A 26,214-nucleotide genomic window follows, 5' to 3' on the forward strand; every position below is an offset into this window, starting at 1 on the left:
TCTAAAGGTAGTTTACTTTGCTCACATTCAGTCAAACCTGTCTTATGGTGCTGTACTGTGGGGGTCAAAGGCATATAGCTCAAAACTATTTCGTATTCAAAGAAAGGCAATCAGGCTTATTTGTGGTCTGCCAAAATGCGCTCAATGCAAAGAGAGCTTCAAAGAATTAGAAATACTGACATTTCCCTCTATTTTTGTTATTCAGTGTCTGACCCATGTGAAGGAGAATTTGAAAGGTTTTGTTGAGCAGGGAGTATCCCATGAGCATCAGACTAGAGGCAGGAATAATTTGATCACCAGCCGCTACGAGTATTCTAGCACGCAAAAAACATTTCTATTCATTGGTGTGAAGCTTTTTAATATGCTCTCTGAACAATTTAGAGGTTTGCCAAATCTAGTTTTCAAGCAGAGGCTGAAGATATTCCTAATCAGTAACCCCATTTACACTTTCCAGGAGTTCTATGAACTGGCTAGGACTTTGTAAAATTATTCATATTATGTTGAGGTACCTACATTAAGTAAATACTGTATCAACTACTTCTACTTTTCATTTATGTTTGTTCGTTTTTATTTGTTTGACTGCATTATATTTCAAGACAAGAATATCTTATATATATATATATATATATATATATAATATATATATATATATATATATATATATATATATATATATATATATATATATATATATATCTATATATATATATATATATAATATCTTTCTTTGTTTGGACATGATATTAATATATCATGATATTGTAGTTCTTTTAGAATAGTATCTTTCCAATTATTGTATTGTATGTGTGACATTTGCTGTACATTGTGACGGAGGTAATGCTTCTGAAGACCTCAGAAGCGGTTACATTAAAACTTATTCTATTCTATTCTATATTCTATTCTATATAACAAAATCATAATCATTGTCATTTAATTTTTTAAACTTGACAGAGCGCATCGAAAGGATGTATTTTTGAAATCAAATATGGCGCTCGCGCGACATGTTTTAGTCAATCTGGGTTTGATAAATATTATACATTTAAAAATCATAAAAAAATATCGATTTAAATAAAAAACAATAAACGAGCATGATTCAAAATTATTGTATAATCTTTTTTTAAAACAATAATTATTCTGTAATATTGTAAAGGCATAGTTTTGTGTCGCTGTCGCTTTGTATCAGCTGTTTAATTGTGTTTATCTATGTCAGTGTCAATTTCGGTGTGTGAGTGAGTGCGGTTTGTCGTTTTGACAGTTTCGCGTTTGTGTACCGATCGCGTTTTATTTCGTCGTGTAAATATGTGATTATCGCGGATTAATTCTCAGCCTTCAATTAGTTTCCATTATGGAATCAAAAATTTCAATGGAAACTAAAAAGGACATTTATTCATCATGGGTGCAATATACAACAAAGGTGAGCTCTTATCACTCAAGTTCAGTGTTAATTTGAAGGTTAACATTTTGTTGTACAGGTAGATGAGTATGACCACCAGAACTTATGATGGCGATTGGCGATCTTTAGCTTTTTGTCCTTATTTTTACTTTAATTAATCCCTTACCAGAGCTCTGTGAAATTTTACCACACTATTAACATATTAATAAAATTTGTTGAATAGGAATTAATATTGTGGCATTTCTCCATAATTGAAAAAACAAGTTTTATTTTTGTCACATCCATATTTTTTAATAACTTTTATAGAATAAATATGGATGTGACAAGAATAATACTTTGTTTTTAGTATTAACATACGGTATTGTTGAAAACTAAATAAATAAATATAAATATTGATGAGCATAATTTAACATTCAATCTTTATGAAACTTAAATAGAATTAATGTACCTTTTGAACTATAGGCCTACAACACCATAAATCTTAATAATTCAATAATAGAAATAGTATTAGAAATATAGGATTATCTTATAGCCTATTTGAGACATCAAAGTATACAGGCTGTCCCATAAACGATGTGTGATAAGCGGTACCGGTAATAGTCGAAGACTATAGATTCTACATGAAATTAGCAACCAAAAATGCTCAGTAAAATTTTCTTATACCGTTCTTAGTTTTCGATATCTAAGTTAAGATATAGATTTTTGAAAAACGTCAGTAACTAGAAAACTAACAGTCAAAATCTTATTCTAAGGATATGGTTGGGAAGAGGCAGACATTTTCAATAAGTATCATATAATTTGTTCCTTTTTTTCGTTCTTGAACGTTTTATGAGCGTTCAAAGTATTTTTTTAACTTTGAGTGCTCATAAAAGTTTAGATTATAATAGCTCCTCTCAATCAGCCACTGAGTTATTACATTCTTGAAGGTAGGCTACTGAACCGTGCTCCGAGCAGTGTAAGCGAAGAAGGCAAACGATTAAACAGCTTCATTGCCAATGCTGTCTGTCACTTTAGGAAGTCGACAACGGGGTATGTTCATATTAGCTCTTCCTCTGGTATCGTGAATTTGTCCTCTTTCTGTGAAGGATTCGTGGTGAGATTTAACTAACTATGGGAGAAATGTCACAATATATTGCCTAAAGGCGGTATGTAGGCCCATACGACAGAACTTGGGTCACAGTGGTCATTGAAATTACTAAACTTATTGATTTAAGACCTTTTTTCTGCAGCAGTAGGTTTTCCTTCACGTAAGCCGAGTGACCCCAGAGCAGGATGCCATATTGGATGTGTGTAGTGTTAAGCATTTATGTTGTATTTATAATATTATTAGCTGTCCTAAAGAGTTGAGTTTGTTATAGTAATTGAAATAAAAACTCACTTAAGAACACATTCGCTAAAGAGTTATTACTAATATTTTTTATTTATATTTTATATTCTTCACAACTTTACAATGTGGCTGTTGAATACTGAATGATACAACAATGAAAGGTGCTGAATTCCAATCTGATTTCTCATTTTTCTGATGAGATAAAATACTTTTGATAGCTTCTTGGCTACTCTGAATAAGTGCTGCTATCAGCTACGTTGATTATCAATACTTGAGCACAGCAGAGTAAAGCTGGGTTTACACCAAAGTTATTAACAAAATGTAAGCTGGGTTTACACCAAAGTTATTAACAAAATGTAAGCTGGGTTTACACCAAAGTTATTAACAAAATGTAAGCTGGGTTTACACCAAAGTTATTAACAAAATGTAAGCTGGGTTTACACCAAAGTTATTAACAAAATGTAAGCTGGGTTTACACCAAGTTATTAACAAAATGTAAGCTGGGTTTACACCAAAGTTATTAACAAAATGTAAGCTGGGTTTACACCAAAGTTATTAACAAAATGTAAGCGGGTTTACACCAAAGTTATTAACAAAATGTAAGCTGGGTTTACACCAAAGTTATTAACAAAATGTAAGCTGGGTTTACACCAAAGTTATTAACAAAATGTAAGCTGGGTTTACACCAAAGTTATTAACAAAATGTAAGCTGGGTTTACACCAAAGTTATTAACAAAATGTAAGCTGGGTTTACACCAAAGTTATTAACAAAATGTAAGCTGGTTTACACCAAAGTTATTAACAAAATGTAAGCTGGGTTTACACAAAGTTATTAACAAAATGTAAGCTGGGTTTACACCAAGTTATTAACAAAATGTAGCTGGGTTTACACAAAGTTATTAACAAAATGTAAGCTGGGTTTACACCAAAGTTATTAACAAAATGTAAGCTGGGTTTACACCAAAGTTATTAACAAAATGTTAATAACTTAATCCTTATAGATTCTATTAGATTGAACGGTACTTGTAAACACTTATGTTTATCATGTGTATCATAAGATATGTTCAATCTGATAGAATCTATAAGGATTAAGCTATAACATTTTGTTATTAACTTTGGTGTAAACGCAGCTTTACTGGTGCAACATTCATATCATCTTTATCAAGAGTACATCAGCTTCTGCTTTCCCATCTCATTTATCAACAGCCTGTTAGCATAGAAACATTCTTTTGCCTCCTCAAAAAGTTGAGAGTTTTGTACTGGGCTCCAACAAGTGTTGTATGAAGCTTGAACCAAGACATTATCATGATGATAAACAGCAGGGGAATCCAACACAGAGCCCTGTGGGCTGTGGGGCACCATATTTTACAACTTTCTCTTCGGAAACCTGTCATGCTAAAAAAACAAATTAATAAATGATTTTATTGAATGTAATTGCATTACACTTATACAATAAATCTAAAATAGTCACGCTTGCATATACTCCATGGCAAAGAGCCGTCAGGAGGATCTATCATGCTAACAACCTGCCGACGATCAATTAAATAACTCAACCATTCTCAATGCATGACCCTGTGGGCCTACTCCTTACCTTGTAAGCTTCTTGAGCAGGACATCATGCGGCACACAATCAAATGCCTTTGATAGGTCAAACAGTATCAGGATCACTCTCGAATCACGACTCTCTAAAGCCTGATGTATGGTCTCAACCTGAAATGAAAGGGCAGAGGTTGTGGATCTTCTTTACCAAAATTGTTTTTTATCTCTGGGTGGATATATAAAATTATTCTGAAAAAATGGGTTTCAAAATGGTGTGGTATTAGTTTTGAAAATTAAATAATAGAAAAAATGTTGTTCAATATTCACCAACATTCTTATTTCTCACTGTTTATCTTCATTGCATTTCAGAACGAGGAAGGATATTTCAGACATTTTGTGAGAGGCTTTGTGTCAATCTGGGAAGCCCAGCTACAGCTTGATTGGAATAATTTGGAGTCGCTACCAAATTGGACTAATGTTAAACCAGATACTGGTCCTCATCTGACAAGATTACCCGAGGAACTTTTACCTGCTATTGGAAAGTTCATTTACATCGCAAACGATAACACTGAGAAGGTATGTGGTAGCTGTGATCAAACAAATTCAATTACTATTGACTTAAAAAAGTTAAAGCTAACTTAAAAGAAACAATAAATAGTTGGAAATTATATTAATTATGGAACTTGGTTGCTGCTATCATATTTATAAAAAATTGTAAGAAACTGTTCAAGTCAAGTTAATTCCAATAATGGGGGACGAACAGTCTTGCCAAAATAAACTTAGCCAATACTTGTCCAAATGTATAAATGCTGCTGAGATTAGCAAACAAAGTTAGACCTATACAAATAGGAATATAGTTACCTATCATTGTTAATTTTGAACTAAATTATCTGTAACCAATTCTTATGAATTAAAACTCCATATTTTTAAATTTCCAGGGTGTTCTGAAATCTGACGGATTAGGTGAAGTTGATCTGCTGGTGAGATGTTTGATTTCTATTAGTAGAAACCTGGACAACATACCTCTCATTGCATCTTGCGATTACATTGGACTCTGTATATCTATTGCGTCATCAATAATCCAGAAGGTGAGCGTGTATCAACGACTACATTGAAAAGTAGTCGTTCTATTGTGTTATTTTACTCTCAAAATGTTTCCTCGTTCAGTGGATAGAGAAATAATATTTTCTAGAATTAATATTTTCTAGAATTAATATTTTATGGTTTTTATAAACTATGGAAGGATTATAATATTGTGTAGAACTTGTTATTATATTGCTTCCCAAGTTTTCCTTCACTTTAAATTTCTTCTTCAGTTAAGCAATCGGTCCCGGCTGCCTAAAAAGCAGTCGTTAGGTCATGTCAGAGTCAGAGGCCCTGAAATTGATCAGTTACGACCTGAAAACTCTGACACCAGACCTGAGCCAGCCAAGTCACTCGATATTATTATTATTCAGTTCGATCTGCATGTATCCCCATTTCCTCTCCAAAACTGAGTAACTTCATTTTTGTTGTCACTGAAAATAGAACCGACTGTACATTAATTTAAGCGTTGGGGTTACAGCATAAGTTAGTGTTTCATATTTACCAAAGATGTTTTCCAATTCCTGGAAGGTATTCAATTGAGTTTGAAGGAGGTTTTATACAAAAATGGTGAATATTTAATGGAGATTATTTTGAATAATCTTGCAGACGTTAATTTTGTTATGCTATTTTTTTCTTGTTTTGATAACGGTATTCCGCTTTAACCTTGTTCATTTGCAATGATTAATGAATCTTTGTTTCCACACAGAAAATGTTTTGTAATGTTTGACATTATAACAAAAGAGTTTTACTGGACTATACTAATACTGTACTATACTAATACTGGACTATACAAAAAATACCTACATTGCAAAATATTTTGCAAGGAAGCAAAGTGGCAACAACAGTTTAAACTTGAAGACCACCCAAAGAATAGTCAATACTTAGTTGATGGTTCTCTTAGTCAGTCAAATAGTAACTGTGAAGTAAATTTAAATGAGAGTAAAAAATCAAACTTGGTTGTAATTCATTGGAATACTCAAGGCGTTATCAACAAATTGGATGAACTTTATTGTCTTTTGAATAAGTATAATGTTGATATATTTTGTATCTGTGAACATTGGCTGGCAGTGCATGAACTCTCTGAACTCTCAGTGATGGGATACAACTGCACTAGTGCTTATTGCAGACCTTCTGGGCGAAGAGGTGGAACGGCAATTTTTATAAAGGATGGTCTTGTTGGTGCTGAGATCTCCTATCTTATAGATCTGTCTGTTCAGCGGGTGTGTGAGATTTCTGCAGTCTTAATCAATGATCTAAATATTATCTGCATTGAAGTTTACAGAGTTCCAGAGGAGAGTAATTTTGAAAACTTTATTGATATTCTTTGTAGAATGCTGGACTTGCTCAATTGCAGGAATAAATCCAATGCATCAGTCTTCCTCTGTGGTGACTTCAATGTAAACATATTGTCTCAATCTAGTCATACTGTGATATTGCATAATTTATTACATAGCTTTAATCTTAATTTGATAGTCAATGAAGTAACGAGACCTGCCTATGTTGGACATGAATTAGGTTCATGCATAGATAATATAGCTTCATCTATTCATCGGGATAGAATTATTTCAGTAAAAGTTGAACCGATGGTAGTCTCGGATCATTTTGCCATCATTTTCCATACTATGTTGGATCTGGATTCTAAAGTAACTTATGATTCTAATTACAAGTTTCAGAGTTCTAGGAAAATTATTAGGCCATTGACGTATTCAAATATTCCTTTATTCGAATCGCTGATTAGTATGATTAATTGGATTGAGATCTATTCTATTGATTCTTTGGAGGATAAATTTATGTTTTTCAATAGAAAATTTTTAACTGCTGTTGAGCTATGCTTTCCTGTTAAGAATGTCATGTGCAAGAAAAAAGCTGTTCCTACCTGTAAATGGTATACTGATGATATTAGACAATTAAAGGATGACTGTTTGCTTATGTATGAGTTATTCAGACAATCAGGTTTGGTTCATTACAAGGATAAGTATAATTTATTAAGAAACATATTCAAGAAGACTGTGAGGGAAGCCAAATTCAATTACAATTGTAATCGTGTGCTGACAGCTAAAAATAAACCCAAAGAATTGTGGTCTATTGTAAAAGAGAATCTGAACAAGATCGATTTAAAAGACAGTAAACAAAATGATTGCCTGAAGGCAGGTGGTTTTAATGATTTCTTTATTGAAAGTGTTGGTAATATTGTTCAAAGAGTACCTACCTCTGTAAATGATATTTCTTATTATCTTGCCATTCACAAACAAGATAATCCTGTATTAAATTCTTTCTCTTTTTCATGTATTACTGTTGAGCAGGTGTATAATTCTATATTATCTCTCAGTAATAGTGCTTGTCTTGATGTTTACTATTTAAATTCATGTTTTATGAAATTGGCTGCACCATTTGTATGTGAAGTGTTGTGTTGTAATTCACTGTTCACAAATAGTCAATTTGGATATAGATCTAAAAGAGGTGCTATATCTGAATTTATGAAAAACTGTATTAACTGGCTGGATGGTAAGAACAAAGTTTCTAGTAGTTTTTATGACATGTCAAAGGCTTTTGACACCATATCTCATGAGATTTTGATAAAAAAACTCCAGTTTTATGGGTTTGATGATGTGTCTATTAAGCTTATGATTTCCTATTTAAGTGATAGATTTCAGGCTTCTTTTTATAAGGGTTCTCTTTCTCATTTTTTGAAGGTTCAGACATGTGTACCCCAGGGTTCCACACTTGGACCTATACTCTTCATTATTTATACTAATGACTTGCCAGCTGCTATAAGTAATGGAGATATTAAGGCTTTTATGTTTGCTGATGATCTGGCAGTCCAGATTAAGTGTGAAAAGATTTTTACCAATTTGAATGTATTGGGGCAGATTAATGCAACTATTGACGACTGGACAGCTGCTAACTTTGCCTCAATAAAGATAAGACCCAGTTGTTAGATTTTGACTTTGGTTGTAAGACAGATATTAGTTATGTCAAATTTCTTGGCATCACATTGCAGAGTAATAAGAAATGGGAAAATCATATTTTTTCATTGAGTAAGAAAATATCTAGAGGCATTTTTATGTTATGTAGATTAAGAAATATTGTTAGCATTGATGTGTTGGTAGCTGTATATTATGCTTACATTCAGTCACACCTGTTGTATGGTATTTTGGCATGGGGGAGAGATACCAATATGAAGAAACTTTTTGTTGTACAAAAAAGGGCCATAAGGATCATTTGTAAAGTAGATAGTAGAGCACATTGTCGACCTCTGTTTAAAAAACTTAATATTATGACTGTTTATGCTTTGTATGTGTTTGAATGTCTGATGTATACCAGAAAAAATCTTTCCATCTTACCCATAAATAGTAATATTCACAATCATTTTACAAGACAAGCAGAAGCACTTAGATTATCACAGTGCAATTACCGTTTAACTTTGAAAAGTTTTGTTGAATTTGGAAAGAGGTTATTTAATAAACTGCCTGCTAATATTAAAGAATGTGATATTAATAGTTTTAAGTTTTCCGTTAAAAAGATTCTAATTGACTGCTGTCCATATGGTTATGAGGATTTGTGGTGATGTCTGTGTATTTTCTTAACTGTGATATAACTGTTTTAAAAATGTTTATTATATTATATAGAATTTGCTTATCTTTGTCTTCTTTTGTATATATTACGATGTGACTGTGATGACTATTAATGTTTATTGTTATATTTTAGATTTTTTTATTTAATTGTTGACTTTGTCTTGCATTTTTGTTAAAGTGTTCTGACAATAAATTAATCTTGAATCTTGAATCTATGATTGGATTTTCGACATTTTAATAGTTATATGTTAGGCCTACATGTATGTTTTTGATGGACAAAAATTGAATTTTTAATTTTCATTTTAACAAAGTGCATTGAAATTCCAAATCCTATTCTTGTTGTAGTAAGTCCACTACAGAAATCCATAATATAATTTATAAATTTGTATACCTTAATATTCCTATCATAAAATTCTTCATACAGTATGTTTCTTACTATTTTTCAACTCTCATCTTTTTGCTCTCTGCTTTTCTCAAATTGAGAAACATCTTGTCATCAGCTTCTGTATCATTACAGAGAGCTTGGTATTATTTAGAAATGTTTTACATATTTGTTTCCTAGATTGTTTGTGGTAACTGCGAATTTGAAACTGAAGGAAGAACTTACTGCTTGAGCCTGTGCCATTTGCTGGAATGCTTGTACGATCCATATTTCACATGGAGACACTTCTCGCCGACCACCAAAGTCCCGCTCGAAACACTCACCTTCCAGCCTGCTCTTCTGCACGTTGAAGTTATTCCTTTCATCTATGGTATGATTATTATTTATATTCATTTAAACATTATTGGGTGGTTAATTAGTAAATATAATTCAGTAAAAAATGTTCACAACACCATTTACATGACTTTTAGAGACTGAATTTAAAGGCACTGAGGGATCTAGTTCATCCCTGTATTTGATCCTTCCTGTGCGATGGATATGGGGTCCATGGCCAACCAATGGGGTCCAATTATCAACCAACAGATCGAGAAGTATGAAAACTCAAGAAGAAACAAGAAAATTGCAGTTTTTGAATTTAATTAATTAATCTTTGAATATTTACTTGAAACATCAATAAGAGGTTGTAGTATAGTACGCTTTACAAAGGCACAGAGACTGAGATGGTTCGGACATGTTTACAGGCTTGTTGGCAGCGTTGCCAAGTTAGAAAAGGGCAGCGATATCTGCTTTGTCAAATGATAGACAAGGATAGCAACACCAGTGTTGCTCAAATGCTACCATTATAACGTGGACCTTGCCATAGTCGCACGTACATTCTTGAAAATTTATAAAAACTTACAGAATGTTTAACTAAAAGTAGAAATCGCAATAAATTATTTGGTTCTGGTTGTAATTGAAAAACAACTACTAAGTTAACAAGCATTTATTGGGAAGGTATCAGTTCCTATAGATTCCAGTTATCCAAACCTTGAGCAAACAGCTGATTATAATAGATGAACTGAAATCTAGATGAAATAAATGTCACCATATTTTTCTAATCAAAGCAACTATACAAATTGACCAATGGAGTCTTGAATGGGCATATAACTGTCCAGTACAGTATTTACTTGAATTCAGTTAGCATTGAGTCATAAAAATTTGTTTCATAATTTCTACATTTACCTACCAATTTTTGCATTCAAACTTTTTATTTAAAAACTACTATGATACTCTGTATCGGTTTACAACTCGATAAAAACTTGATTCAGTCTTGAAGCTTGAACTATCAGCTTTAAAGTTTAAACCAATCTAAAATTTCCGAGTCCTCCACTCCTTATTATTGTATTCCACTTTTATTCGTTCCGTCTTATATGGGCCTTAGAGTTGTGTATTAGATCCAGTGAAAATCGTGAAACAGAATTGAATTCTCAATGCTTCTAGTAAATAGTTGCCAAATTCTTCATTCTTAATGATTATTGAATTTGTATTTCAGATTGTTTTCAAACCGACCTTGCTAAGAAATATCCTGAACTGAGTATTGAACTTCTAAATGTTTTGGGTGCCATTGTTTCTGGAGCCGAGGTGAGTGCTAGAAATATATGCTTATCGATATTATCCCTTGGTTATTATTGTCAAATAAGGGTTGAATATTTATTGTGATGGTGGTTGGAATCGAGAACGCTTCATAGGTGGTGGCTACTAATTGTGTAAGAACCGTTATAATCAAGTTGAATGGATTCAATCAATACAAGCTTATAAGTAGCATTTATACACTCCCACCAGTATGTAGGCTACTGGTTGCAATTACTGTACTTGGTTTGGATAACAACAACTAACTTGAAACTGATTTTTCTTCCAATTATTCAATAGATAATAGGAGAAATCTTTATTATGTTTATTCAGAATAAAGTACTATATTTTTCCATTAGTCACATATTTTCAGTTTTCCAATTAATAATTAGCATTCACTTTCAAGCTGCTAAAGTAGTGTTTGCAAGCATAACATAGATCCGATATCTACCAACAAAATAAAAAAAAAATCAATTTTTGACGCTTATTCGTTAAATAGTGGAAATATTCATGATTTTTGCAGTTTATCAGACCATAGTAGGTTAGTACTGTATTTATTTTGTTTGAAGAAGTAGAATGCTTGAATAATTGAGAACTTTACAGAGAGTTATAGGTTTTTTATTGATCATCTTCGCTGTTGGAGCTTAATTCAAGAGGTCATAATTGATTATATTTTCAGATTTGTATCTGATACCAACAATACCAAGTATCTACGGTTTCGTTTAAACAAACTACATTTTGCATACATTGTTTGTTATTGGGTTTGAGGACGAAAAAGGAATAATGTTTCTAGAGCACAGTATAATGATTTGAATAGTAAAACTATGAATTAAATTTCCGAAGGACCAGCTTGACATCAGTTCAAGCAATGAGAGATAGAATAAAACAAAGGAATATTAAAAATTAAGCATAAAATAATAATAATAGTTCACAGTACCTTAAGTCATTGTTGAAGTTCGATGGCTTTCGATGAGTTACCTGAATTATTCGCGTCCATGGAAATGGAAAGAATACGCATAGTTCACGAGCACTGGACACTTTCACTGGTAACACTTGTCTTGAGGTGTAAACGAAAATAACGAGGTTTAACTAAATGAGTTTTTTAACAAAAAAGAAAATACTGAGTAGCGACTTTGGGGGAGAGGTTTGAACGAAGCATTTACAAGAGGTAGGGTGTGACCGACTCCATCTAGCAGAGGCGAGCAAGAGACTCGTACTAGGCCTAGCTTACCCCGGGCAGAGGTATGCGACTAGAGCCCCGGGAGAGATAGCACCGCGCAGGCGTACTATGAGAAGATTACGATGACTTATTAAAATAATAATTATATTGTGTGGCGCTAAAATACGAAACTAATACAAAATAAGTAGTGAACTATTAATTCAGTATGATTATTACTTAACATACATTCTAATTGTGATCATTTTTGCAAATCAAACTAAATAATGGATTTTTATTCTTGAAACATCTACATACAAAAAAAAAATGAAACCAAAGATTAAAATTTCTCCTTACTTATGATGTGTGTGAGCAGGCGCCATCAGTCTCGTTACAAGCTCAACTTTAAGATCTGTAAAAGTCTTCATAAAAATAGAGAATTATATGAATTTTTGTAAGTTTTTCAAGAAACCTTAAACTCATATTTTCTTATTATTTTTGGCGATGAAAACTGGAGTACTCTAATATTCTCCATAGTCCTGATTCACTTTTCCAGCTAAGACCTGTTTCAAGGTTCACGATCCAACTTCGATAGTAGAGATATCTAACAAAAAACTAACATTGAAGGTAGTAGTGATTTGTTTAACGAATTTTTGTGGCTTGGCAAATAATTTCATGTATTGGGAGTGAATGGTTTAGAATATTGGAAAGCGATGGTGTTTTTTGCAGAGCTCTCTGCAATTTCTGAGCAGTGAAGATGATGGTGAGAGTCAGAGTCATAAAGAGCCCCACAAGGCAGAGGGGGTGAGTCAGTCCTGTAGCATCAACTAATTAGTTGCAACCCCTCCAAATCAGCATGGTTGTTTATCATACATTTTTCGCATGCTCATTATCTGTTTCTTTTTCTTATTATTTATTTGTATTACTAATTAACAGGAAAAGCAATTATGAGAACTCATGGATTCTGTAATAATAAATGCATGAATTGAAGCATGAGAGAAAAGGAAAAAGTTCATGTTCAAGTTCTCCAGAAAGTGCATTTATAGAAATAATTGAAAATGAATACCTACAATGAACATGCATACGATCATCATAATTTGTACATGCATACGATCATAGTTACAGTATCATAATTTGGATATTGTTTTTGAAACAGTATCTTATTGACGACTTGGAACTTTGGGATGATCTATTGATTTATAAGTAACATTTGTATAAAATAATGTATTTCATGAAATGAATCTCTCGTGATTCGGAGTGACAGGGGCTGCTCACTAAATTCTATTTTTTTATCTTGTCTTTATATATGCGAATTTTATTTGAAATAAATTTCTTTTTCTTAGCCTTCTTTCAAGAATTTCTTTTAGTTTTACATAATCTCTTCTCATGCTCATGCTTTTTCTACACTTTTCTTACTTTTTAGGTTTTCTTTAATTCTCATTCGTAGTAACTACAGTGCTTCTTAGATCATATTAGTCTCCTATTACAACTTTTTATTTTTGGACATTTTCTTATGGGGTTTCCTTATGTCTGGTGGTACCTAACCTTTACTTGAAAATCTTTCCAGTTTTTTGTTTTTAGTCTTTTTTGAAATTTATGTGAAAATCAGTCATCTAATCTATTTGTTTTAGAGTAGAAGATTGAGGATAGAATATTGTACTGTATTTACTGTATGTGTAGCTGGAGAAAAATATAAGAATTGAAATAAAATCAAATCTTGCTCTTTTCTTTGAGTATAATCACAGTTGTTTATCTACTTAACAGACTTTCAACTTCCTAAAAGTTCAATGTGCGAAGCATTTAACAGAAACCGAAAATTTTATGTACACTCATCTCATATATAGCTCCCAATACTCTTGCATAAGCCTAAGGCTCATATTGGCATCATTCTCAGCAGAAAATTATCTCCTGTTCTGCATGCCATTTAAATATTGCACGGTAGCATTTTCTTCCTGAGAATGATATGTGACGCCCTCAACATTAGGATATCAGGTAGTGCTACCTATTTACGCCTACGAATGATGAAAGCCTTTATGTCCTTTCTTGATCAAATGTCATGAGTGCTCTTCATTCTTCAATAATTTTATAAATAATATTTTTACTCCATTCCAGGGAATAAATATAATAATATATATAATATAATAATAATAATAATGACCTATAGTTACCTATACACTTTTTTCTGAATAATAATCTTAAATAATATATTTAACCTCTAACTTATATTATAAGTTATGAAGTTATAATAAACTTTTTTGTGAAAAAATATTAACATTCACGTTTTATAGTGGCGACATGTTTCGTGCTGGTATAGCACTGACAAGCACAGAGACTAGAGGTTTTTTAGATTTGATGGGGAAATTGAGACGGTAAAATTCTAGTAGTATTTAAATGAGCCTGTCGATTAATGTTACTTCTCTTTTTTTATTCAACTTTTCTCAAATACAAATAAAACCTGATACAGGAATTCTAAACTTCATTTTAGCGCAAACCTCATCCAAACTGACTCAATATGACGGTATCAGCTAATGTCTTTCAATATTTATTATAATGTTTTATTAATTCTAATATTATAATATAATTAATTATAATATTTATTAATTAGTTGAATTATAATCTTTCAAATCCACTAATATCATCTTTATATCGGTTTGTTTTTTCCCTTCGAAAAAACTTTTGTTTTTTTATCTTTGTAAACTGAATTTTGAATCTAATACTATTAGAAGATTCATCTGAATAATATCATCTTATGTTTTTAGAATATCAAACATATATTAATGTTGAAAGATCAGGAATTGATGATTCATAAAATCAGGAAGTACAGTTTTTTAAAAAAATAATCAATCCATTTATTCACAGTAGAATAGAATGACTGCCTTTATCACTTTCCTTGCCCTACCACTTTAATAGTTATGGAAAGGTAAAGGTATTGCTTTCCAAAAAATATTTTTCTAGGATTTGAGGATTATTTTGCTTTTACATGATTAATAAAATGGGTGTTGTTTGCAGCACAACGCTCTGCGCAGTGTTTGCCCAGCCACAGCCAGTCTCATAATGAGCGTGATCTCTGACTCGTCCATCATCGTGGATGTCCGTGTAGTCGCCCTACGAGCCTTCTCTGCCATGGTCCGGGTGCTCCAGTCCACTCCACCTCCTCAAGTCAGTCATTTGCACCATTCAAACCAGTTTCTTGCTTTTCAATAACATTCTTAATCAAATTCACTTCAAAATGTCAACATTAATTAACATATAAATACTTTGACATCATTGCTTCCATTCAATCAATGCTGACTGTTTGAAGTGAATTTATGTGACCCATAGTACCTAGCATCAAGAAATAAAAAATCCAAGTACCCCTTTTGAAAATGTTTATTCACAACATGTTTCAACATTAATGCCATTTTCAATTGAGTGAATAAAATAATTATTCAAAAACATTTTCAACATGTTTTTTTTGCAGCGTTGATGTATAAATGTTTGTAAATATATATTTCATTCACTCACTTGTAAATGGCATTCATGTTGAAACATGTTGTAATTAGAAATAGTTAATAATGCTACTTAGATTTTGTATTTGTTGATAAAGTAATAAGAGTAGCCCTCATCAAAAAGTTGATACATAACCTAGATTCGGAATGTTGTATAAATTCAATTTATTACCAAAAAAACATAATACACGAATATGAAATACAATATACAACATATTTTGGAATCCCCCTACTAGACTATCAATCTGTGTGTAGGGGGGGGATAAGTTGGAATAGGAATGGTTTTGGGGATAAAACTGTTGGGCCATTTAAAAAGTTATGATTGTACAACATGGAATAAATAAATTTCACTAGAACAGTATTGGTATCTAGATGTGGCTTTGTCTGAATGCCGGTCCAGACGCTCAAACTTGACGTGGAACTTATGTGATCATAAAATCAAAAACTAATCTTCAATTTGGATTATTTTTCATCACTTTAGAAACATTTCCATTAATACGGAGGATGCTAAATACAAATCTAAAATAACAATTATAATATATCTTTTCTATCTTCATTTTCATGGGATTTAGTTTTGGTTTAGATATGTTAGGTTTATATGTTTTAAGGGACAATAAACTTGAGTGTCTAGACAGGCTTCAAGTAAGAGTATTTATAAAATTGCCTGTTTCTCCTCCTAAATATTGTATTTGTTCTCATCATTAAACACATTCTAGAGTGATTTATTTTTGTCATGACAATATTCCTCATAAATTATAGGACTTAATTTAATTTATATGAAACAAGCAATTAAGTGAATGTTAAAAAGTGCAATGAGGCTGATGGTAGAAAATCATAGAATATTTCATTGAAATATTGTTTATTCTACTTAATAGAAATATGACCAATTCTATTGAGTTTCACTTAATAATTCATTGTCTTATATTGTTTATTGTTTAATGTTATTTTATTGTCTTATATTGTTGTTTTGACATGTTTTTATTTTTTCAGCGTCAAATAGAAATCTCAACTGTGATTGAACTGTACAAAGAATCTTTTGACAAAATATTGAAGGAATCGTTGAAAACAGAGAAAATTGGTGGTGATGAATTGAAGCTTATAATCCATGTGGTGAGGACAGTGAGATGCTTACTCACCATGTCGTCACTCAGTGTCCAATCGTTGCAGCTCACACTCATCAATTCAAACATTCTGGATTCCATCCTATCCACTTTGAGCAGCTCTTCTTGCCTGGTGAGCTCTTGATTATTACTATTGTACAGGGTTTGCTCAGATACACTGACACAGATTAGCAGTTACACGCTCATTTTTAAATGCAACACAAAATTAATTGTTTTGCCTGGGTTGCCATGGTTCCATGCCATCGACCATCCCTAAATGAACGATGCTCCCTACACAGCCATATAGACCAAGGAACATCCCTTCACAAGTACACAGCTTACTGCAACTTTTTCAGCGTGATAGGTGCGCGCGTAAGTTTAACGCTCCGCAGAAATTCAGTACAAATACTGACGGTTCGATTTTTTAACTAAATTCAATCAATTCTCTACATTTCATATGCAATATGTATACACGAATAATCAAAAACAAGAAATTTTCTCCATCAGTAACTTTTTAATGTCATGAAAATTTCAAGTTCTAAATTTCTCGGCTCAAGTGCCTCTTTTACAAGAGATCTTGGACCAATTTCAATTGAAAAATTGGTATCCTTAAACGATTCTCATGATATTATCAAAGTTTCATCAATTTCTGATTGTTAGTTTGAAAGTAACTGTGTTTGAAATGAAAAGGGAACACTATTTACAAGTCAAGTCTGATTCTAATTTCATTCCATTTTATATTCTGAATGAGTAGATTTACGTTGATAGTGCAAACAAAGAGCATAAAATATGTGTAATTTTCAGTTCTATAGGTTCACGTTTTTCTGAGAAATATTAGAAAGTTTTGAAAAATGGTCGATGTTTTTGAACGGTTAGTATTGAACTCTAGTGGCCCTTTGCCGGCAGACAAAGGACCCGGACTGTACGAAAATATCATCTGTTTTTGTCCTGTAGATGCTGTGAGAAGTTATCCTTGCCATTTTTACCCCTACCTCTCAGGGCTTCAAACAATATAACGTTTAGATAGTTATTGTCTCATTCAGGGCTTCAAATGTACGTGTTGTGTTGATATATAAACCAGCTTTTAGGTAGCCCCATAAAAGCATAGTCACATGGTGTCAGGTTCGGTGACCGAGGAGGCCACTCTCAACCAAATGAGGCGTCCTGGCCTCACAAATTACATTGCTACTCCCGATGCTACAAATAACAGCAATTATGAACAGATAATGTCATTCTTCAATCACCATCGTCATTTCCAGTTTCCACGGCAGATAAGACAGGTTTATCTCTTTCTTTGCACACCATCAACTTCTCACAACGTCTTCAGGAATGTTTGGATAAGAACGGACGCCGTTCTACAGGTATTATTCTTTGTCATAATCAAAGTCCTGGTTTTTCTTCTCTAATAATTCAAATAGAAACATCCAAGGTACACACTAGAAAAATGGTGAGTACCTATTTTTGAATGGTACCTATAATGTGTACCGTTAAAAATATATAGGTACCATTCAAAAATAGGTAAAGTATTCCTTTTTTTGCGAAAACCGTTTCTAAGCAATTACTTCTCGTATTACTGTTCACGTAAACCCGTTCTTACACTAATACTTTCAGTATTCCTGTTTATCCTGTATAGGTAAAGGCTACTCCTACACCTTTAAAGTTTCGTTTAAAAATGAGTGTGTAACTGCCATACCAAATTATTTACGCCCTAAATGTGTATTTTATACTATTGATAACAAGCTACCATTACCACTGTAAAATGAGTCATAACACGTCAAACTCTATCCATTCGTATATAAGAAATAATATCGGGGCACCGACCGAGCTTCTAGTCCAGGAAACGAATGCTCAAAAAAGGTAAAGAGGGAAAAGATTGGAACTCAATTTTCAACTCCACAGCTCGTTTAAGGATAGTAAAAGGATTAACATATCAAAAGTCCTCACCCCTACCTCCTGTGCTAAAGGGGTGGGCGTGGTTTGAAAGTACCATTTTTTTTTTAATTTTTCGCATATGTCTCGGAAACTATGCATCTTATGAACATGTATATTCTGTGCAAAATTGAAACTTACAAAATTACCAACAAGTTTTGTCCTTTACATTTTTTCCATATCTCTCATAGTTTCTGAGATATCCGCTCTTGAAGGTGAGACATTTTTGGAAAAAAACACTTCTGCCTCCAATTTTTTAATATTTCCGGCCTTATAATTTTTGAACGATTGATGAAAAAAATCCGTACTGATTATGAGCTGATAGAGCATCAAATTATCTTCAATTTTATGTAGTTTTTCACTATTTCACGCATTTCCCTACGACTATTGCAGCAGTTTTAGTTTTGAGTGTCTTTGTTTGGTAGGAAGTTTAGAAACACACCCTGTGTTTAGTTCCGTAGACGTTCCAATCTGTATTCAATATGAATGTTCATACTGAAGCACACTGCCAATTCATGATGAAAGAATAGTGTGATATTCGAGAAAAGTCAATTGTTGCAAATCTTGAGATTTGACACTAAAAAATAAAACTGCTGCAACAGTCGTATGGGAATACGTGAAAAGGACTTATTATACATGAAATGAAAGATAATTTAATGCTCTACAATTTTGTAATCAGCACATTCTTGTTTCATCAAGTGTTGAAAAGTTATAAGACTTGAAAGAGCGAAAAAATGGAAGAAATAGTATATTTCGCACCTAGAGCAGAACATGAGACTTTTCCGGCTCGAAATCGGTTTTCAAGTCCGAGGCCGTAGGCCGAGGACTAGAAAAGATTGAGAGCCGGAAAAACATTTTTGCCCGTGGTGCGAACGCTATTTTTCGCCACACAGAAAAATAAACAATATATATATATGAGAATAGTTGTTTACTAAGCACTTCCGAAAGCAGAAGTGGAAGGTGATAGCTCTAGCAAATCTGAGGTAATCTGTCCCAAAACTGTCCCTTTTTAAATTTATACTACAGTCCAAATCAAAATCTAGGTTAAGCTACTATCACTCATCAGAATAACAATTTATTCACACTTAAAAACATACACATCATCAATTACAAATAGATAGACTATGAATTCCATTTAGAATGATATACTATGTTTGCTACAATATTTGTTAATATACTATGTACTATTCTACACTAACAGCATCTAGCCTAGTTACTATTTTGGACTTTCTGAAGTAAACATGTTTTCTAAAAAATTTTCTTGCTGAATTTTTCTTCTCGTGAGATCAGCTGAATGATCACACACATGCACCACTACCTCCGTAAGCAAAGCCGTAGTGCATTCGTGTGACGTCAGCACAGGTAGGGCTCCTACACCAATAAAAATTCGTTGATTTCAGCTGATCCATATCAGCTAGTGTTTTCATTGGTGTAGGAGCCCTACCTGTGCTGACGTCACACGAATGCACTATTGCTTTGTTCACGGAGGTAGTGCATGCACTCGCTCACTCACTTCCATCACAGTATCGACAGACGACAAAATTTCCAGACGTTTTTCCAAGGACGTATTTATCCTTTTAATGTTCTTCAGCGAGTTATCCAATGGTTGAGACCTAGTGCAATCGAATTTTCATATCATAAACCTACTTTGTTCCAAATTTCGTGAGAATCGTTGGAGCCGTTTTCGAGATCCGGTCAAATACAGATATAAACATATAAACATCTAAACATTCAAACATATAAACAGAAATTGATCGTTTAATAGTATAGGATTTATTGATAAACAGAACAAAATTCTCTAAAATGATCGTGATTATATTTCACAGCTGGCTATAAATAAATATCATCTTATGAATTTCGGGGATGCGATATTTTGATTTTTCACATACTCACTCGCTCACTCACGTTTTTACTATCCACAGCTGTTTCAGCCAAGGATGAATTATCCTTTTAATGTCGTTCAGCGAGTTTTCCCAAGGATGAGACCTAGTGCAATCGAATTTTTATATCATAAACCAACTATGTTCCAAATTTCGTTAGAGACATTAGAAATCGTTAGAGCCGCTTTCGAGATCCGTTGAACATAAATAACCAAATATAAATATAAAAATTCAGAAATTGCTCGCTTAATTTAATAGGATTAATCTTAATTTAGATACGATTTATCCAGTGTATCCAACACATTAAAACTTGCAGACGTAGGATTTTTTATTTAACTAGTAGTTCTGTGAACAGTAGACATCGCGCAGTTATAAACCGCAGCCTCCTCTTATACTGTCCATCAGAGTAAATCCTGTCTGTATGTCGTGTCGGCGAGATATCAGTGTGAAAACGGCTAATGGCTGTTGGGGTTGGTGTATCAAAAATGCTAACATCAAAAACTAATCTCCTTCAAGACATACCGGCAACAGGACAGCCCGAGTTCAAAGCAGAGAATGTTCGAGAGACAATACTATGTTATTTAAGTTATTAATAGCATGCGTTATTGCAAGCAATCAATAGTTCATTTAATAGTGCAATATCGGGGACCGATTCAGTGCCAGGCCCTCACATACGCCGACGATGTAGTTCTCATAGCAGATACGGCTCAAAAGATTCAATTCGAAAGAGGTATGAGAGTGAACCAATTGAAAAGTCAGGTAATGGTGGTGGGGAGGACAGAACAGGAGTTGGAGGCAATACTTGTTGAATGCGAGGGCCAACCATTGAAGCAGACCAACAACTTCCGGTATCTAGGTACAAATATTAATTGCACTGGCAAGCTGAGGGAAGAAGTACGGCATAGGACTCGGAAGGCTATACAGGCATACTACTCACTCAGCAGAGGTATTTTTGGGAAGGCTGAAGTGAGTAGAGAAGTTAAAGCTAGAGTCTATGTCTCAATCATAGAGCCCATCCTTCTCTATGGAAGCGAAAGCTGAACCTTAAATAAAAACGAAAAAAGTCAGATAAATGCAGTGCAGATGAAATGTCTGAGAAGAATAGTAGGCAAAACTAGAAGGGATAGAGTGAGGAATGACTGTATTAGGGAGGAGCTGAAAGTTAAATCTATAGAGACAACTATAGAAGAGAGAACGCTCTCAAGAAAGAAAGCCTCGTCAATATATAGAGGCCAGGGCGCAAGGTAAAAGACCGATAGGAAGACCGCGAGTAAGTTGGGAGGAAAACGTTTCACGGATTGCAGCAGCTAGAGGCAAGACCATGAATCAAATCAAGAGAATGGCGTTGAATAGGGACCAATGGAGGAGGTGGGTCTGAGGCAACATCCCAACGCCGTGAAAACGGCACAATGGGCGAAGAAGAAGAGGAAGAAGAAGAAGAAGAAGAAGAAGAAGAAGAAGAAGAAGAAGAAGACGGAGCTTCACTCTGGAGTATAAAAGCATAAAAAATTTATTACGAAAGAAAAAATTATAATAAATAACATTCATACAGAAACGTTCTATCTAATCACAGTAAACTGAGTTTAATTCCCAGAGGAATGCAATAATTTCCCTCACAAAGTCCCAGTTGCACAAAAGCCGCAATAATTTCCCTCACAAAGTCCCAGTTGCACAAATTTTAATACTGATTAACTTCACGTGAACCAAATCAAGACCAAGACTATTTCAAAAAGATGGATCTACTGGAATTGATCAGGATTGAAAATAACCCGTCTTTTTTGCAACCGCCACTAAGTACATGATTGAATGATTACAAAAGTTCAACAGCTGAGTCATAATTTTGACACAGTCCCACACACATGAACTCGCTCACTCACTTCCATCACCAACAGACGACGAAATAATTATTATAATCTTTTTTCCAAGGTTGAATAATAATTATCCTTTTAATGTCCTTCAGCGAGTTTTCCCAGGGATGAGACCTAGTGCAATCGAATCTTCATATTATAAACCTACTATGTTCTGAATTTCGTGAGAATCGTTAGAGCCGTTTTCGAGATCCGGTGAAATACAAACATATAATTATAAACATCTTAACATCCAAACATCTAAACATATAAACAGAAGCTGCTCGTACACAAAAAATAAAGCTGCGTACACAAATTCGTGCTTCCAACCCGCACCGAGCACGCTCCTCCCTCGTACCGCCCTCGCACCACCATCGAACCACAGTCGCACCGCCCACGCACCCATCATGAACGTTACGGAAGATGTTAGATCTTCTCGCGTTCCCCGGTCGAACCACTGTTGCTCGCCGGTCGATCATCAATCGCTCTGCTGGAGTGACGTTCGGTTGCGGAGCAGAGCGACAGTTTGTACGCACCTTAATAGTATAGGATAGGATAAAAATTGCATTCCATGAGGCATGCAATTTATAGTCTACACAGCAGCTGATCTTTTACCAAGTTACATTGAGATATTGAATTGCATGCAATTTATAATCAACTCGACAGCTGATTTATGATGAATAATTGTATAGTCTGATTTTTACTCTAATATTGGCGTATGAAGGAGACTCCTTTTACCTTTTATATTAAATCCTTGAAATGCAAAATTTCCGAAATCCTTGTATATACGTCGACGCGCAATTCAAAAAGGAACATACCTGACAAATATAATGAAAAATCTATTACCGCGTTTCGCCGTAAATGCGCAACATATAAACATTTAAACATTAAGAGAAATGCCAAACCATCAACTTGAATCTTAGACCTCACTTCGCTCGGTCAATTAACAGTATCATTAAGTATTTATCCTCAAAATTTCATTAATTTATCTCTTACCGAATTTGAAATAATCTATTTCAAAAAATTAAACTTTAGGCGCTCATATTTCAAAAATTGATAATCGGAAAAAAATGTTCTTGAGAAAACTTTTTTATTTTGATAACTTGATATACAAATCTACAAATCAAAAAATATCACCAGTAAAAAGTTTTTTTTAGCCTGTTGCACAGACTTAATGTCTCCTCTTCATCCTTGACCGGGTACATAGCCTATAAGCTAATTCGTTTCTTCCTTAACCTAATAACTCTCAAATCGATATTATTGTTGTTGTTATTATTTATATGTATTTAACTTATAAAGTTTTGAAACTCAATTGTGTTATTTAATTTTTTTTCAGACCAGTGAAGAAGAAAAATCCAACTTTTTGACAGAATGCGTGAAAGCGCTAGCGTCTTTAATATCTGGAACATCATCAGGAAAGGTGAGCTATTGGCTTTCCATCCTAATATTTTTGGGAAAGTGAAGTAAATTATTATAATTGCTGCAGATCTTCTCATTAACCATGAATTCATCAAATTACAAGGAATTCCATCAAAATTGTAAGCTGATTTTATCAATCAAATCAATAGTCGAATTTTCTTCAAATTTCTGATCATCTATCTCTATCAAATTAGTTGACTTTCCAAGAAATTAATTTAATTAATTAGTAAATCTATGCAACTCATTTTTGAAATGTTGTTGCTATCAGATTTATCACTAGTTGGTTTTATTACTCCTGTTAAAATAAGGAAACTGAAGACAATTCTAGGAAATGAACCTAATTTTTAGAGCAACATTTCAATGAAATTTTATAGTTAACATTTTTATAATTATGTTGTCTGACATTTTTGACTCGCTTTTTTTCGTTTAGGAACGCATTCTGAAAGTCAATGGCTATGAAAAACTCTTCTCAGCCCTGCAACTGTATGGAAAACCAGACCGACTGGTTTTGGAAGCTCTAATTGCAATGACAACGGAAAGTGAAGACCCTAACCTGCTAACCCTATCTGTGAGTATTCCAACTTTCAATATTTAAACTATCTTGTGTTTAATGTAGTAGTGTGATTGTGTACAATTTATAATTATCAAATGTTTGATAGAGAAATTAAGTGTGTAATAGAGAAAATAATTGTTTTCTATTAACATCTTCCATCAGTTTCAAGCAACGAGGTTATTAGTAGGACCTATTCCACCCTCTAGGTTTCCTAATAATTGCGAAGTATTGCTACAACGCGGACTAGCTACAGTCGGATATGGGTCGGGGTCAGTAGCCGTACTGACTGGTGGAGATACCGGACCTACACTTCTCCCTCTATCCTGATTCTTTACCCTCTGCTTCTTTCGCGAGATTTTTACTTTCAGGGGAAGAGTGTTTACCCGTGGCGTTACTGGCCGATTCGGCCCTCGGCCTTTGGAATACAGGGTGGGTGTTGAGGGATATTAAGATAACCCTACACAAGGAGACGGATCTGACTATCAGATCCCTACCAATAATTCTATTTATAAAGGTAGTACGCAATCTGAACCAACTGCGAATTGACGGCGAGCAAGCTGTACCTGCAAGCCCGGGATGTGGTTTTTCTATGGGGTTTAAGGTGAGAGCTATGAGGTAAAGGTATGACGGAACTATGAAGTTATTAGTAGTATTTGAGATGTGGTTAAATAGGGCACGGTATAGGGTGTAAGCTATAGAGAATAGGGTGCAGGGTATGAGGTATACGGTATAGGGTATAGGGAACAGAGAATCAATAATAAGATTATTATTCTCTACAGCAAATAAATATCTGCTCAATAATCCGCAATCTGAGAATTGCGCTCTAGCTCTCAGCAGGCTGGACCTGCTAGCTAAATACAGTATATCAATTTCAATTATGTGGTAATTAAAATTTAGAGGATAAGGTTTTAGGTGGAGGATTTCTGAATCGCGAGCCTGCAGCTGCGAAAGGATTTTCAGCAATTCTGAAACTGCTAAACAGGATTTCCGCGCTAATCTGATGACTGCGCGCCGGTTATTAAGGGCCAATCTGTGACTGCCCTTAAGGGTATGGGAATCGCTCTCAATCGTCCGAAACGCTTTTAAATTAATAGTCAGTATGTCGACTATTATGAGAGGATAGAAAAGATTTTTCACAGACACAGTCTGTAGAATAATATCGGGAAGACAACAGTCTGTCGTTGTCAGGGTAGGAAAGGATTTTTCCAGGATTTTCCACAAGGAAAATATCGAGTCAGAGACTCCTAATTCAGGAAAAGATTTCAATAGACTTTTCCAAGTAATTGCCAGTCTAAGGACTACCACAAGATCGATCTCTAATTTGCAACTGAGATCACGGGAAAATTCGTGAATTTTCCACAGGTAAAGCCAGCAAATAATATTTGCTATTAAAGAAGACAGGTTTCTAAGAATTTTAGAAAGGATTCGCGGGTCCGAAAACCCGCGACTAGGACGATCTCGAATCTGGAACTGAGATCAGGAAGGATTTTAACACAGGAAGAATTAAGAGAAAGAAAGAGAAAGGATGCCGCAGTCTAGAAACTTCGGCGAGGAAGTCCTCAAGCTGTACCTGAGAGCTAGAAGGATTTTAGAATAGGGAAAGTGAAGAGAAAGAAAGAGAATGGACGTCGCAGTCTAGAAACTTCGACAAGGACGAACTCAAGCTGCACCTGAGTTCTCTAGGAAAAGGATTGGACTTTTCCTACTTGGAATTACAGCAAGTCAGAAACTGCTAAGCGAATTTAAAATACAGGGCCACTCTATAGTATGAAAACTAAGCAAGGAAAATTTACCATAAATGATAATAATCTCTCTACAAGGATAAAAATTAATCGAGAAAACGTTTCTCAAAAGGAACAGGGATTTTCCCACAAGAATAAAAATTAATTGAGAAAAACTATTCTTAAAAAGGACAGGGATTTCCCTACAAGA

The 26,214-nt window shown here is 33.9% G+C and overlaps 1 protein-coding gene across 7 annotated transcripts in view; it reads left to right on the top strand.

The window, feature by feature from the left end:
- The first annotated feature begins 1,217 nt into the window (after positions 1 to 1,217).
- Positions 1,218 to 26,214, top strand: part of LOC111050942 (neurobeachin-like protein 2) — a 347,898-nt gene continuing 322,901 nt past the window's right edge. For all 7 annotated transcript variants that reach the window (XM_039432468.1, XM_039432467.1, XM_039432463.1 and 4 more), the window contains exons 1-10: positions 1,218 to 1,414; positions 4,629 to 4,835; positions 5,198 to 5,347; positions 9,483 to 9,672; positions 10,834 to 10,922; positions 12,796 to 12,870; positions 15,076 to 15,225; positions 16,545 to 16,787; positions 23,647 to 23,730; positions 24,160 to 24,297. In XM_039432468.1, the coding sequence (XP_039288402.1) occupies positions 1,346 to 1,414; positions 4,629 to 4,835; positions 5,198 to 5,347; positions 9,483 to 9,672; positions 10,834 to 10,922; positions 12,796 to 12,870; positions 15,076 to 15,225; positions 16,545 to 16,787; positions 23,647 to 23,730; positions 24,160 to 24,297 (1,395 nt within the window). In that variant the 5' untranslated portion in view covers positions 1,218 to 1,345. The remainder of the gene's footprint in view (positions 1,415 to 4,628; positions 4,836 to 5,197; positions 5,348 to 9,482; positions 9,673 to 10,833; positions 10,923 to 12,795; positions 12,871 to 15,075; positions 15,226 to 16,544; positions 16,788 to 23,646; positions 23,731 to 24,159; positions 24,298 to 26,214) is intronic.

Source organism: Nilaparvata lugens, chromosome 7, assembly GCF_014356525.2.
Source record: "Nilaparvata lugens isolate BPH chromosome 7, ASM1435652v1, whole genome shotgun sequence".
In the NCBI taxonomy this organism is placed as follows: Eukaryota; Metazoa; Arthropoda; class Insecta; order Hemiptera; family Delphacidae; genus Nilaparvata; species Nilaparvata lugens.